Below are 13,785 nucleotides of genomic sequence, written 5' to 3'. Positions count from 1 at the left end.
GTTTGGTGTTCGGCTGAGTTCTTTATCTCTTCATTTGATGTTCTAGGGTTTCAGGATTGTTGATTCTCTGTTTGGCTTAGTTTTTCCGATCTTTGTTGTGGAGGGACGGCGTGGTGTTTCTGCCTAGAGCGCCATCTTGCCGGAAGTCGCTGCAATGCGTCTTTTGATTTCTTGACTGCTGCTTCCATGGGTGTGGATTGTGGTTCCAAGCAAAATGAAATCCTTGCAACTTCAGTCTTTTCTCCATTTATCATGATGTTGCTTATTGGTCCAGTTGTGAGGATTTTTATTTTCTCTATGTTGAGGTGTAATCCATACTGAAGGCTGTGGTCTTTGATCTTCATCACTAAGTGCTTCAAGTCCTCTTCGCTTTCAGCAAGCAAGGTTGTGTCATCTGCATAACAGAGGTTATTAATGAGTTTTCCTCCAAACCTGATGCCCCATTCTTCTTCATGTAGTCCAGCTTCTCAAATTATTTTCTCAGCATACAGATTGAATAGGTATGGTGAAAGGATATAACCTGACACACACCTTTCCTGACTTTAAACCACGCAGTATCCCTTTGTTCTGTTCGAGTGAGTGCCTCTTGATCTATGTACAGATTTCTCTTGAGCACAATTTTCCCGTTCTTCGCGATGTTATCCATAATTTGTTATGATCCACACAGTTGAATGCCTTTGCATAGTCAGTAAAACACAGGACCAATAAGCAACATCATGATACACGGAGAAAAGATTGAAGTTGTCAAAGATTTCATTTCACTTGAATCCACAATCAACACCCATGCAAGCAGCAGTCAAGAAATCAAAAGATGCATTGCATTGGACATACCTGCTTCAAAAGACCTCTTTATAGTTTCGAAAAGCAAAGATATCACCTTGAAGACTAAGGTGCCTGATACAAGCCATGGTGTTTTCAGTCGCCACATATGCATGCGAAAGCTGGACAACGAATAAGGAAGACCAAAGAAGAACTGACACCTTTGAACTGTGGTGTTGGAGGAGAATATTGAATATACTGTGGACTGCCAAAAGAACGAACAAATCTGTCTCGGAAGAAGTGCAACTAGAATGCTCCTTAAAAACAAAGATGACAAGACTTTGTCTCACATATTTTGGACATGTTATCAGGAGGGATCAGTCCCTGGAAAAGGACATCATGCTTGGTAAAGTAGAGGGTCAGCGAAAAAGAGGAAGACCCTTAAGGAGATGGATTGACACAGTGGCTGCATAATGGGCTCAAGCATAACAGTAATAGTGAGGATGGCGCAGGACAGGGCAGTGTTTCGTTCTGTTGTACACAGGGTTGCTATGAGTCAGAACCGACTCGACAGCACCTAACAACACAACAGCAAGCCAGTCCAGATGGAAGAAAGAGGACCAGTGGACAGGTTGTAAGAATGCAACTTTATGTGGTATCTCATTGTGTTTTTGATTTGCATTTCCCCAAAGACTACTGAAAGGAGCCCTGGTGGCACAGTGGTGAAGTGCTAGGCTGCTAACTGAAAGGTCAGCAGTTTGAACCCACCAGCTACTCCCATGAGAGAAAGATGTGACATTCTGCTTCCATAAAGATTACAACCTTGAAAACCCTATGGGGCAGTTCTACTCAGTCCTGTAGGGTCACTATAAGTCAGAATCAAGTTGACAGTGACAGGTTTGGTTTTATTCAAGTCTTTTGTCCATTTTTTTATTTGAGTTGTTTGTCTTTTTATTGTTGAGTTGTATGAATTCCTTAACATATTGTGGATATTAAACCCTTTTCAGATATATGATTTGCAAATATTTTCTCCCATTCTATAAATTGTCTTTTCATTTTCTTGTTAATGTCCTTTCAGGTACAAAAGTTTTTTATTTTAATGAAGTTCAATTTATATTTTTTTGTGTTTTCTGCGCTTTCAGTGTCATATTTAAGAAATTATTGCAAAGCGCAATGTTATGCAGATGAATTTTATAGTGCTAGCTCTAAAGTTTAGGTCTTTGATCCATTTTAAGTTAATTTTTGTATATGGTGTAAAGGTGAGGGTCCAGATTTCTTTTGCTGTGGATATCCACTTGTTCCAGCACCATTTGTTCAAGAGACTGTTCTTTCCCCCATTGAATGGTCTTGCACCTTAGTTGAAAATCAGTTGAATGTACGTGTAACGGTTTGTTTCTAGACTCACAACTCTATTTCATTGGTCTATATGTCTGTCCTTATGGCAGTATTATACTTTTTTCATTATTGTAGCTTTATAGTAAGTTTTGAAATCAGGAAGTATGAGTTATAACCAGTATTTTATTTTTAAATCTGTTGGTTTTGTTTCCCGAGATTGTAGACTTCTTAAGGATAAGGTCTGTCACGGACATTTTGCATCCCCTACTCGACCTTTCGTTTTGGATGTCTAATAAACACTTTGAATTTAATGTCTCTAAATCCATGATCTTCACCCCAAAAAGCCTGTTTGTTTCTGTGTTCTTTATTTCAATGAATGCCAGAAACAAAAAGCCTGTTGCTATCGAGTCATTCAGTCTGATAGTGACCCTATAGGACAGGGTAGAATTGTCCCATAGGTTTTCCAGGGAGTAGCTGGTAGATTTGAACTGCCAGCCTTTTGGTTAGAAACCGAGCTCTTAACAGCTGCACCACCAGGGCTCCAGAAACCTAGTAAAAACCAAAACTCAAACCTGTTGCCATCAAGTCGTTTCTGACTCACAGTGACCCTGTAGGACAAAGTAGAGCTGCCCCGGTTTCCAGGGAGCAGCTAGTGGATTCAAACTGCCGACCTTTTGGTTAGCAACCAAACTCTTTAACCACCGCGCCACCAGGGCTCCAGGTCATTCTTAATTTCTCCCTTTCTCTCCCTTGAAATCCAGTCCATTATCAAGTCCTTTTGATTTTATCTCCAAAGTATTTCTTAAATCTGTGCTGTTGTCTTCCCCAGTCTAAGCTACTATCAACTTTCATAGGGATTGATACAGGAGCCTATGAACTATCTGCATCCATCTGATGACCTTCCCAATCTATTCTCCTCATTGGAGTATTGGAGTATAACTCAAGGCCATCATGGGCTGTCTCTCTCTAGTATCTTTTTTGTTACTGTGCTTCTACCCTCTCTCTGCACTCTTTGCTCTTTGTTTTATGGTCTCCATGGGGCTTTTGTACATGCCATTCAGTTTGTCTGGCCAATCTTCCCTTCTTTCTTTGCCTTGTTTATGTTTTTCATCCTTCAGATCACAGGTCAAAATTCTTTTGCTTGAGAAAGTATTCCTTTATGTTTCCTTGGAACCAAAGAGGAAAAACAAAACAAAACAAAAACCTTTAATGGCTTCCCTTTGCTTTCAGCATAAAGTGGCCTGGCCTCTGTCTGTTTCTGCAAGCTATCTACCTTTCTCTTCACAGAGATGTTCATATTTGCAGTTTTACGTTTGTTAGGGAGTTTATTTGATTAGTGTCTGCCTCTCCTCCAGGCTCTAAGCTCTTTGAAAGTAGAAAAACTATGTCTGCTTTGGTTGACCATAGTGTTCCTAGCACCTGGCAGAGTGACTACCTCACATTAGGGTCATGAAAGTGTTTTTTGAATAAATCAATAAGCAGTATCCAGTTTATGCTGGGCACACATAGACATTCCTCAAATGTAGTACTTTCTTGAATGATGTAAATCATTTATATATTAACACCTGTTAAAATTATGAATATTTGAATTGTTTATTTTTGCTCTAATTGACCTCTGTTAAAAACAAACAAAACCAACCAACCAAAAAAACCACCTGTGAACAAAGCAGAAGGACATTGGTCTGTGCAGCTTGTAAAAACAATAGGTCTTAGCAAGGATGAAAACCAGTGTTAATTGGTTACTGTCTTAGTTGTCCAGTGCTGCTGTAACAGAAATACCACAAGTGGATGGCTTTAACAAACAGAAGTTTATTCTCTCACATTCTAGGAGGCTAGAAGTCCAAATTCAGGGAGCTAACTCCAGGGGAAGGCTTTCTGTGTCTGTTGGCTCTGGAGGAAGGTCCTTGTCATCAATCTTCCCTTGGTCTAGGAGCTTCTCAGCACAGGGACCACGGGTCCAAAGGACACACTCTGCTCCTGGCTCTGCTTTCTTGGTGGTAGGATGTTCCCCCTGCCTCTCTGCTCGCTTCTCTCTTTTATATCTCAAAAGATACTGACTCAAGATGCAACCTAATCTTGTAGATTGAGTCCTGATTTATTGACATTACTGCCTATAATCCTGCATTATTAACATCATAGAGGTAGGATTTACAACACATAGGAAGATCACATCAGATGACAAAATGGTGGACAATCACACAATACTGGGAATCATGACCTAGCCAAATTGTTACACATTTTTGGGGAACACAGTTCAATACATAACAGTTGCTATGGCTTTATTTTGAATCATTTTTTGTTTCACTTAAAAATTAAACACTTATACAACAAAGGGTAAGAAATCTTACCTTGTCTCCCTCTCCCTTTCTGGCCTTAGTCTTGCTTTCTGTAAATATTCCTATGTTACCAAAAACCCAGACCCACTGCCATCAATTCTGACTCATAGTGACCGTATAGGAGTAAAACTGCCCCATACAATTTCCAAGGTTGTAATCTTTATGGAAGCAGACTGCCACATCTTTCTCCTGTAAAGCGGTTGGTGGGTTTAAACCGCCGACCTTTTGTTTAGCAGCTGAGCACTTTAACCACTGTGCCACCAGGGGTCCTCTATAAATATGCTGCTATTAATAATTAATTTTGGGGGATGTAATTGATTACTTTCATTTACCTTGTTATGTAGTTTATGTTTACTGTAGGAAACTTGGAAGCTACAGAAAATTTAAAAAAATCAAGCCACGTAATCTGTCAATTCATAGAGAACTACTTTGAATTCCTTGGTGTATTTCTTCACCTTTTTTTCCCAGTTTGTTTAAAAATAATTTTATTGTGTTTTCAGTGAAAGTTTACACAGCAAATTAGGTTCCCATTTGCCAATTTCTACACAAATTGGAAATTGGATACATTTTTCACAATGTATCAAGTCTTTAATTGCATTCTGATTGTTTCCTTTCCAGTATGCTAGTTTCCCTGCCCTCTTATCTTCTCATCTTCGCTTTAGAGTAATTATTGACCTTTGATCTCATATAAATGGTTTTTTAATGGAGCACCATATTCATGGATAATATGCTTTATTTTGTGTGCCAGTCTGTTATTGAGATACGAAGTGACCTCAGAGGATAGTTTCAGTTCAAGGTTTAAAGAGTATCTCAGGACGATAGTTTCAGTAGAGTCCTCCTGTAATCTCAATGGTCCAGTAAGTCTGGACTTTTTAAGAATTTGAGTTCTGTTCCCTGTTTTCTCTTGTTCTTTCAGGGCCCATCTCTTGTGGACCTGATCAGAACAGTTGGTAGTGATAGCCGGGCACCATCTAATTCTTCGGGTCTCAGGGTAGATGAGGCTGTGGCTTGTGTAGGCTCTTAGCTCTGTAGACTAGTTTTTTCTCTGAGACTTTGGTTTCCTTCTCTTCACCTTTTCTTTGCCTATGGTGTATTACAATGTAATTACAGACATACTATGAATGGTTTATTGTTTTTAAAACTTAGTGTTGTATTGTGAACATTTTTCCATGTTATTAAAAATTCTTCCAAAACAATGCTTAATGGCTGTACAACATTTTATGTGGATAGACAATGATTTGTTTAACTGTCTCCTTACTATTAACTGTTTAGGGGTTTATTGTTTTGCTAACGTATTAATTTGTGTTATCTGCATATCGCAGGTTATTACTGAGTCTTCGTCCAATCCTGATGCCCCATTCTTCTTTATATAGTCCAGCTTCTCAGATTATTTGTTCAGCATACAGATTGAATAAGTATGGTGAAAGGATACAACCCTGATGCACACCTTTCCTGACTTTAAAGCATGCAGTATCCCCTTGTTCTGTTTGAACGACTGCCTCTTGATCTATGTACAGGTTCCTCAGGAGCACAATTAAGTGTTCTGGGATTCCCATTCTTTGCAATGTTATCCATAATTTGTTATGATCCGCACAGTCGAATGCCTTTGCGTGGAAAATAAAACCCAGGTAAACATCTTTCTGATATTGTCTGCTTTCAGCCAGGATCCATCTGACATCAGCAGTGGTATCCCTGGTTCCACATCCTCTTCTGAAGCCAGCTTGGATTTCTGGCAGTTCCCTGTTGATGTACTGCTACAGCCACTTTTGAATGGTCTTCAGCAAAATTTTACTAGTGTGTGATATTAATGATATTGTTTGATAATTTCTGCATTTGGTTAGATCACCTTTCTTGGGAATAGGCATAAATACAGATCTCTTCCAGTCAGTTGGCCAGGTAGCTGTCTTCCAAATTTCTAGGCGTAGATAAGTGAGGACTTCAAGCATTGCATCAGTTTCTTGAAATATCTCAATTGGTATTCCATCAGTTCCTGGAGCCTTGTTTTTTTGCCAATGCCTTTAGTACAGCTTGGACTTCTTCCTTCAGTACCATCAGTTCCTGATCATATGAAATTGTTGAACGTCGACCATTTTGTTTTGGTAAAATGACTCTATATTCCTTCCATCTTTTAATGCTTCTTGCGTCGTTTAATATTTTCCCCGTAGGATCCTTCAGTATTGCAACTCGAGGCTTGAATTTTTTCCTCAGTTCTTTTAGCTTGAGAAATGCCAAGCATGTTTTTCCTTTTTGGTTTTCTACCTCCAGGTCTTTGCATATGTCATTATAATACTTTGTGTTTTTGAGCTACCGTTTGAAATCTTCTATTCAGCTCTTTTACTTCATCATTTCTTCCTTTTGCTTTAGCTACTCTATGTTCAAGAGCAAGTATCCGAGTCTCTTCTGACATCCATTTTGATCCTTTCTTTCCTGTCTTTTTAACGACCTCTTGCTTTTTTCATGTATGATGTCCTTGATGTCATTCTACAACTTGTCCGGTCTTCGGTCATTAGTTTTTCAGCGTGTCAAATCTGTTCTTGAGATGGTCTCTAAATTCAGGTGGGATATGCTCAAGGTCGTATTTTGGCTCTCGTGGACTTGTTTTAATTTTCTTCAGTTTCACCTTGAACTTGGATATGAGCAATTGATGGTTTGTTCCACAGTCGGCCCCTGGCCTCGTTCTGACTGATTATATTGAGCTTTTCCTTTGTCTCTTTCCACAGATGTAGTTGATTTGATTCCTATGTATTCCATCTGGGTAGGTCCACGTGTATAGTCGCCATTTATGTTGGTGAAAAAGGGTATTTGAAATGAAGAAGTCGTTGGTCTTGTAAAATCCTATCATGCAATCTCTGGCATCGTTTCTATCACCAAGGCCATGTTTTCCAATTACTGATCCTTCTTTGTCTCCAGCTTTGGCATTTCAATCATCAGTAATTATCAATGAATCCTGACTGTATGTTTGATCAATTTCAGACTGGAGAAGTTGGTAAAAATCTTCAATTTCTTCATCTTTGGCCTTAGTGGTTGTTGCGTAAATTTGAATAATAGTCGTATTACTGATCTTCTTTGTAGGCATATGGATATTATCCTATCATTGACATCATTGTTCTTCAGGATAGATCTTGAAATGTTCTTTCTGTTGATGAATGCAATGCCGTTCCTCTTCAAGTTGTCATTCCCAGCATAGTCTAGTAGACCATATGATTGTCCAATTCAGAATGGCCAATACTGGTCCATTTCAGCTCACTAATGCCTACGATATCGATGTTTATGCATTCCATTTCATTTTTGGCGATTTCCAATTTTCCTAGATTCATACTTCGTACATTCCACATTCTCATTACTAATAGATGTTTACAACTGTTTTCTTCTCATCTTGAGTTGTACCACATCAGCAACTGAAGGTCCCGAAAGCTTGACTCCATCCATGTCATTAAGGTTGACTCTACTTTGAGGAGACAGCTCTTCCCCAGTTGTATTTTGAGTACCTTCCAACCTGTGGAGCTCATCTTCCAGCAGTATATTGGACAGTGTTCAGCTACTGTTCATAAGGTTTTCACTGGGTAATTCTTTTCAAAAGTAGACCTTGCTTGTTTAAAGTGAAGAGGACTTGAAGTACTTACTGATGAAGATCAAAGATCATAGCCTTCAGTATGGAGTACACCTCAACATAAAACAGAGATCTCACAACTGGACCAATAAGCAACATCATGATACACAGAGAAAATACTGAAGTTGTCAAGGATTTCATTTTACTTGGATCCACAATCAACACCCATGGAAGCAGCGGTCAAGAAATCAAAAGATGCATTGCATTGGGCAAATCTGCTGCAAAAGACCTATTTAAAGTGTTGAAAAGCAAAGATACCACCTTGAAGACTAAGGTACACCTGACCCAAGTCATAGTGTTTTCAGTTGCTGCGTATGTATGTGGAAAGCTGGACAGTGAATAAGGAAGACAGAGGAAGAATTGACGCCTTTGAATTATGGTGATGGCGAAGAATATTGAATATACTATGGACTGCCAAAAGAACGAACACATCTGTCTTGAAGAAGTACAACCAGAATGCTTCTTAGACGCAAGAATGGCAAAAGTACATCTCACATACTTTGGACATGTTATCAGGAGGGATCAGTCCCTAGAGAAGGACCTCATGTTTGGTAAAGTAGAGGGCCAATGAAAAAGAGTTAGACCTCAATGAGATGGATTGACACAGTGGCTGCAGCAATGGGCTCAAGAGTAGCAAGGACTGTGAGGAGGGCACAGGACTGGGCAGTGTCTCGTTCTGTTGTACCTAGGGTCGCTGTGAATCAGAACCGACTTGATGACACCTAACAACAAGATATTAATACTTACATGGCTAGCCTGTTCCTAAATCTTGTGCATTAGTTCTTGGCTGAATCTCTGAAAATTTACGTAAGTAAGAGTCCTGGAAATGGCATTAAGGGATGGCCATTGATTATTGGTAAAAATGATTACTTAGAAGGAATGACTATAGGAAACATGATATTTTACATATAGATATTGTCATCTGTATCATTTTTTATTCCTTATATGATGTGGAATAACCCCCCAATGACCCTCACCCTTCTATAAAAAACCTGTTGCTGTCAAGTCGATTCTAACTCACAGCAAACCTATAGGACACAGTAGAATTGCCCTATAGGGTTTCCACGGCTGTAAATCTTTTACGGAAGCAGGCTGCCATGTCTTTCTCCTGCAGAGTGGCTGGTGGGTTTGAACCACTGACTTCTCAGTTAGCCGTTGAGCCCTTAACCACCAAGGCTCTTCTCGATTATACCATACTTAGAGTTAATGTTGTACCACTTCACATAAAATGTAAGAATCATGTTTCTGTGTAGGCCTGACTCCACCCCTGTCCTTTATGCTGTAGATGGCATATCCACATACATTATAAACCTTGCAGTGTTACAATTTTTGCTTTAAATACTCACATGTATTAGAGAAATTAAAAGAAAAAAGTAGTTGTCATGGTTTGAATTATGTCCCCCAAAAATGTGTGTATCAGTTTGGCTAGGCCATGATACCTGGTACTGTGTGATTTTCCTGTATGTTGTAAACCTGCCTCTATGATGTTAATGAGGGAGGATGGGTGGCAGTTGTGTTAGTAAGGCAGGACCTGATCTACAAGACTGGATTGTGTCCTGAGGCAATCTCTTGAGGTATAAAAGACAGAAGTGAGCAGTGAGACAGGGGGACCTCATACCATCAAGAAAGCAGTGCTGGGAGCAGAGCCGTCCTTTGGACCGGGATCCCTGCACCGAGAAGCTCCAAGTCTGGGGAAACACTGATGAGAAGGCCGAGAGAGAGAAAGCCTTCCCCTGGAGCTGACACCCTGAATTTGGACTTCTGGCCTACTTTACTGTAAGGAAATAAACTTCTCTTCGTTAAAACCATCCACTGTGGTATTTCTATTATGGCAGCACTAGATGAGTAAGACAGTAGTCTTCTATATTTGCCTGCTTACAGACCATTTCCAATGTTCTTTATTCTTTTCTGAAAATCTAAGTTTCCATCTGGATCATTTCCCATCAGCCTAAAGTTTAACATTTCTTATAATGTCTGCTCGGTTTTCAATAGTTTGATTATGATGAACCTACATGTGGGTTATTTTGAACTTATCTGTTTGGGGTTCTTTGAGTTTTTTGAATATTGTTAAAACAAAAATCATTATGCCAGTAATAGAAATTGATTGAAGTTTATTAAATATACTTTTCGAGTGTCAGAAATGCTCCAAAGATGAAAAAAACTTCCAAAATTAACAGAACTGATAAATTTGTGGTCAGGAAGGATTTTCATACAGCATTGTCTTGAAGAACAATTGAAATAATTACTGATTTACCCTAAACATAGCTCCCAGTCTGACCTTTGGAGTCTGTTTCCCAAAACTAACTGAATTCTTCAAAAGAGCATAATGCCGAAAGCAAAGCTGTCTTACTAGTTTATCTGGACCACTGTTTGATTCAAAGGTGGCTTTTAGGAACCAGTTTTTTCAAGACTCAGGGTTCAAGAAGGCAATGGCCTGTGTAGGTTACCCCAACTTCCATGAAAGCCAGACATCTGGATTCCAGGAAAATTAAGAGGGTTTGTCAATGTGTAAATTAATGTATTTCATGAAATTTGGGATTACTTTGGCCATTATTTCTTGGAAAAATAATTTGCCCCATTTTCTTTCTCCTCTGTTTATGAACAGCAACAACTCCTTCTGGAACACTAATGAACTGTACATTAGACCTTTTGGTATTGCCCTACAGGTCCCTCAGGCTTTGCTCATTTTTTCTTCTTCAGATCAGATAATTTTTCTCTATCTTCAAGTTGATAGAGTCCCTGAGTGGGACAAATGGTTAAATGCTTAACTACTAACTGAAAGGTTGGTGGTTCCAACCCAACCAGAGGCACCTCAGAAGAAAAGCCTGCCGATTTGCTTTCAAAAGGTCACAGCCTTGAATCCTATGGAGTGAAGTTGTACTTACTGCAGCATATCAGGTTACCATGAGTCAGAATCGACTCGATAGGTTTGCTTTTGGCTTATCTTCAAGTTCACTGATTTTTTTCTGTCATTACTCATCTACTCTACCCAAAATCAAAACCAAACCTGTTGCCATTGAGTCAGTTCGACTCATAACGACCCTACAGGACAGGGTAGAACTACCCCATAGAGTTTCCAGGGGGCAGCTGGTGGATTCAAACTGCAGACCTTTTGGTTAGCAGCTGAATGCTTGCTATGCCCATCCAGTGAATTTTTTTTTTCCCAGATATTTTTCAGCTTTAGAATTTCCTATTTTTAAGTTTCTGTTTCTCTTACGAAACTTTCTATTTGCTTATTCTTTATCAGCATATTTCCATCATGTCCTTTAACTTCATTATAACAACTTCTTTAAAATCCTTGCCTGTTAAATTCAAATATGATTCATGAGACAAAGATTAGACAAGTCTACAAAACAAAAAATAACACGTGTGAGGAACGTGCTTCTTAGTTCAATCAAATATACAAGACCAAATGGGCAGCTCCTGTCTAAAACAGGACAAGAATGGAAGAAGGGACAGGAACTGGACAAATGAGCACAGGGAACCCGAGGTAGAAAGGGCGAATGTACTGTCACATTGTGGGGATTGCAACCAGTGTCACAAAACAATATGTGTATAAATTTTTGAATGAGAAATTAACTTGAGCTGTAAACTTTCACCTAAAGCACAATTAAAAAAGGAAAAAAATGAGCGCGGCATTAGACCTTTTAAAAGCAACATAAGAAGCAATAAGACAATAGAGCAGTGCCTTCCAATGTAGAATTCTATATTCAGCCTAATTTGCATCAAGTGTGAGGAGAAAATAAAGAATTTCAGATATACAGTAAACACGCACACAAAAAAGCAATTGGTGCTTTTAGTTCCCTCCTGCCTCTGTGTTTCAGGGTTCCAAAGTCCTGAGATGACAGGGAGGGAGTTACGAAGTAGGTATTTTTATGCTACATTATCTACTTTCTTAGTAATGAAGCTTTCTTATTCTGCAGCTCTTGGATAAGCACAAGAATACAGAGAGCATGGTGGAACTTCTGGAGTTGTATCAGAGGGAGGATGAAGCCTACAGCAGCCTTGCAGAAGCCACAACTGAACTCTATCAGTACTTATTACAGCCATTCCGAGACATGAGAGAACTTGCCATGCTACGAAGACAGCAGATCAAGGTAGTAGTATTTTTAGACCTAAATAGTAGACTACCTAATTTATAGTAGTCAGCCTGGCTGGCTGTGTGTGACTTTTTTCCCTTTACTAGTGAATCAGGACATAGAACAAGAGAGACTTAGTCTCAAGATTGACACACTCTCCTTTATTAATACTTTTGAAAATCATTGTGTTGTCAGACGATTTTAAATCATAAACTTGACATTTTGGTTAAAATCGTAATATGAAATTTAAGTAAGAATTGTTAGACACTGCAATTTCCTCCAGATTTTTGAATGAAGTATAGTCATTTGCCCATTAACAATTTAACTGGAGGGTCAGGAATGAACTAGATGACATGGCCCTGACTCTGCTGCCATGTTTAGCAAACACAATCTGTACAGATCAGCATCAACAATCCAGAATCTATATGAATTTTTGCTTTCATGTTAATTGTATTACAGTTTGTATTGAGCATTAATATTAGCAAACTGATCGAACCTGCTTGTCAGGCTGTATTGTTACTAGCATCACTTATCTCTCCATTTTCTCCTGGGAAGCAGGGTATAGGTGAGGAGAAGAGGCAGCATACTTTAAAAATTTGTAACTTTTTTTCCTTTAAGGTAAAAATTGGATTTTACTGCATTCTTTTCCTAAGACATTGCCCTTCAAATATTCCATCAGCCATAACCACTCTTTAGCTTTCTTGGGAACTTTTAAATATATATTTTTAGTGAACAGCTAGATTTGGTTAGCAAGTAATTTTCTTCAGTCACCATAATAGGTAGTAATAATAATTATCATTGCTGCACTCATACAATGTGTCAGATTGCATTAAACGGTCCTGTTATGTAAATCTGCTCATTTAATCCTCACAACAACTCTGTAAGCAAGTGCTTTTATTATCCCTACTTCATAGATAAGAAAAGTAATACTGGAATAATTAACTTGTTCATAGCTATTTAATAAGTGGTGGAGCTGTACACTACTCAAATTTAGGTCTTTCATTTCAAAGAAAAATGCTCTTTTTCACTGCATCACTGGTTACTAGTTACTTTTAAATTAGAAAATTCGTGCTTAGTAGAAAAAGCAATTATAATTGATTTGGCAAAATATTAGTTACCAGTAGTAGTAAAACCTTACTTACGTTGTGTAGTATCACTGTGTGGATGTTTGCAACAGAAATATTTTAGTTCTTACGAAGATAATTTCTAGCCAGCTCACTTATATTTGGAGCATTTGTTTCTGATTTGAACTGTGCTTGTGTTACTAAGTCAGACTCACAGTATCAATACAGATATCTTTCTGACACAACTTTCCAGTTAATCTTGTCGGTCCTAATGTAAGATCTACTTTTTTTTTTTTTGTACTTCAGGAAGGCTTACAGAACAAATAGTTTCTCATGAAACAGAAGTACACATGTTGTTTTATGACATTGTTTAACAGCCCCACAACATATCAACACTCTAACTTCTCAACCTCTTTTTTTTTTTTTTGGTGAAAATAAACATAGCCAAAGGTACACCATTTCAAAAATTTCTACATGCACAGTTCAGGGACATTGACTACGCTCTTTGAATTGTGCTGTTATTCTCACTTAAGATGATGTTTTACAGAACAAAATAGTTTCACATTTTACTACAAATGTTGCCCTATGACAATGGTTAACAA

The 13,785-nt window shown here is 38.5% G+C and overlaps 1 protein-coding gene across 1 annotated transcript in view; it reads left to right on the top strand.

Annotated features, from left to right (window-relative positions):
* JMY (junction mediating and regulatory protein, p53 cofactor) overlaps window positions 1–13,785 on the top strand; it is a 115,976-nt gene that overhangs the window by 22,954 nt on the left and 79,237 nt on the right. The window contains exon 2 of the mRNA XM_004374468.2: window positions 11,964–12,137. Within this exon, the coding sequence (XP_004374525.1) occupies window positions 11,964–12,137 (174 nt within the window). The remainder of the gene's footprint in view (window positions 1–11,963; window positions 12,138–13,785) is intronic.

Source organism: Trichechus manatus, unplaced genomic scaffold, assembly GCF_000243295.1.
Source record: "Trichechus manatus latirostris isolate Lorelei unplaced genomic scaffold, TriManLat1.0 scaffold00029, whole genome shotgun sequence".
NCBI lineage: Eukaryota > Metazoa > Chordata > Mammalia > Sirenia > Trichechidae > Trichechus > Trichechus manatus.
This window is presented reverse-complemented; position numbering and strand designations above follow the sequence as displayed.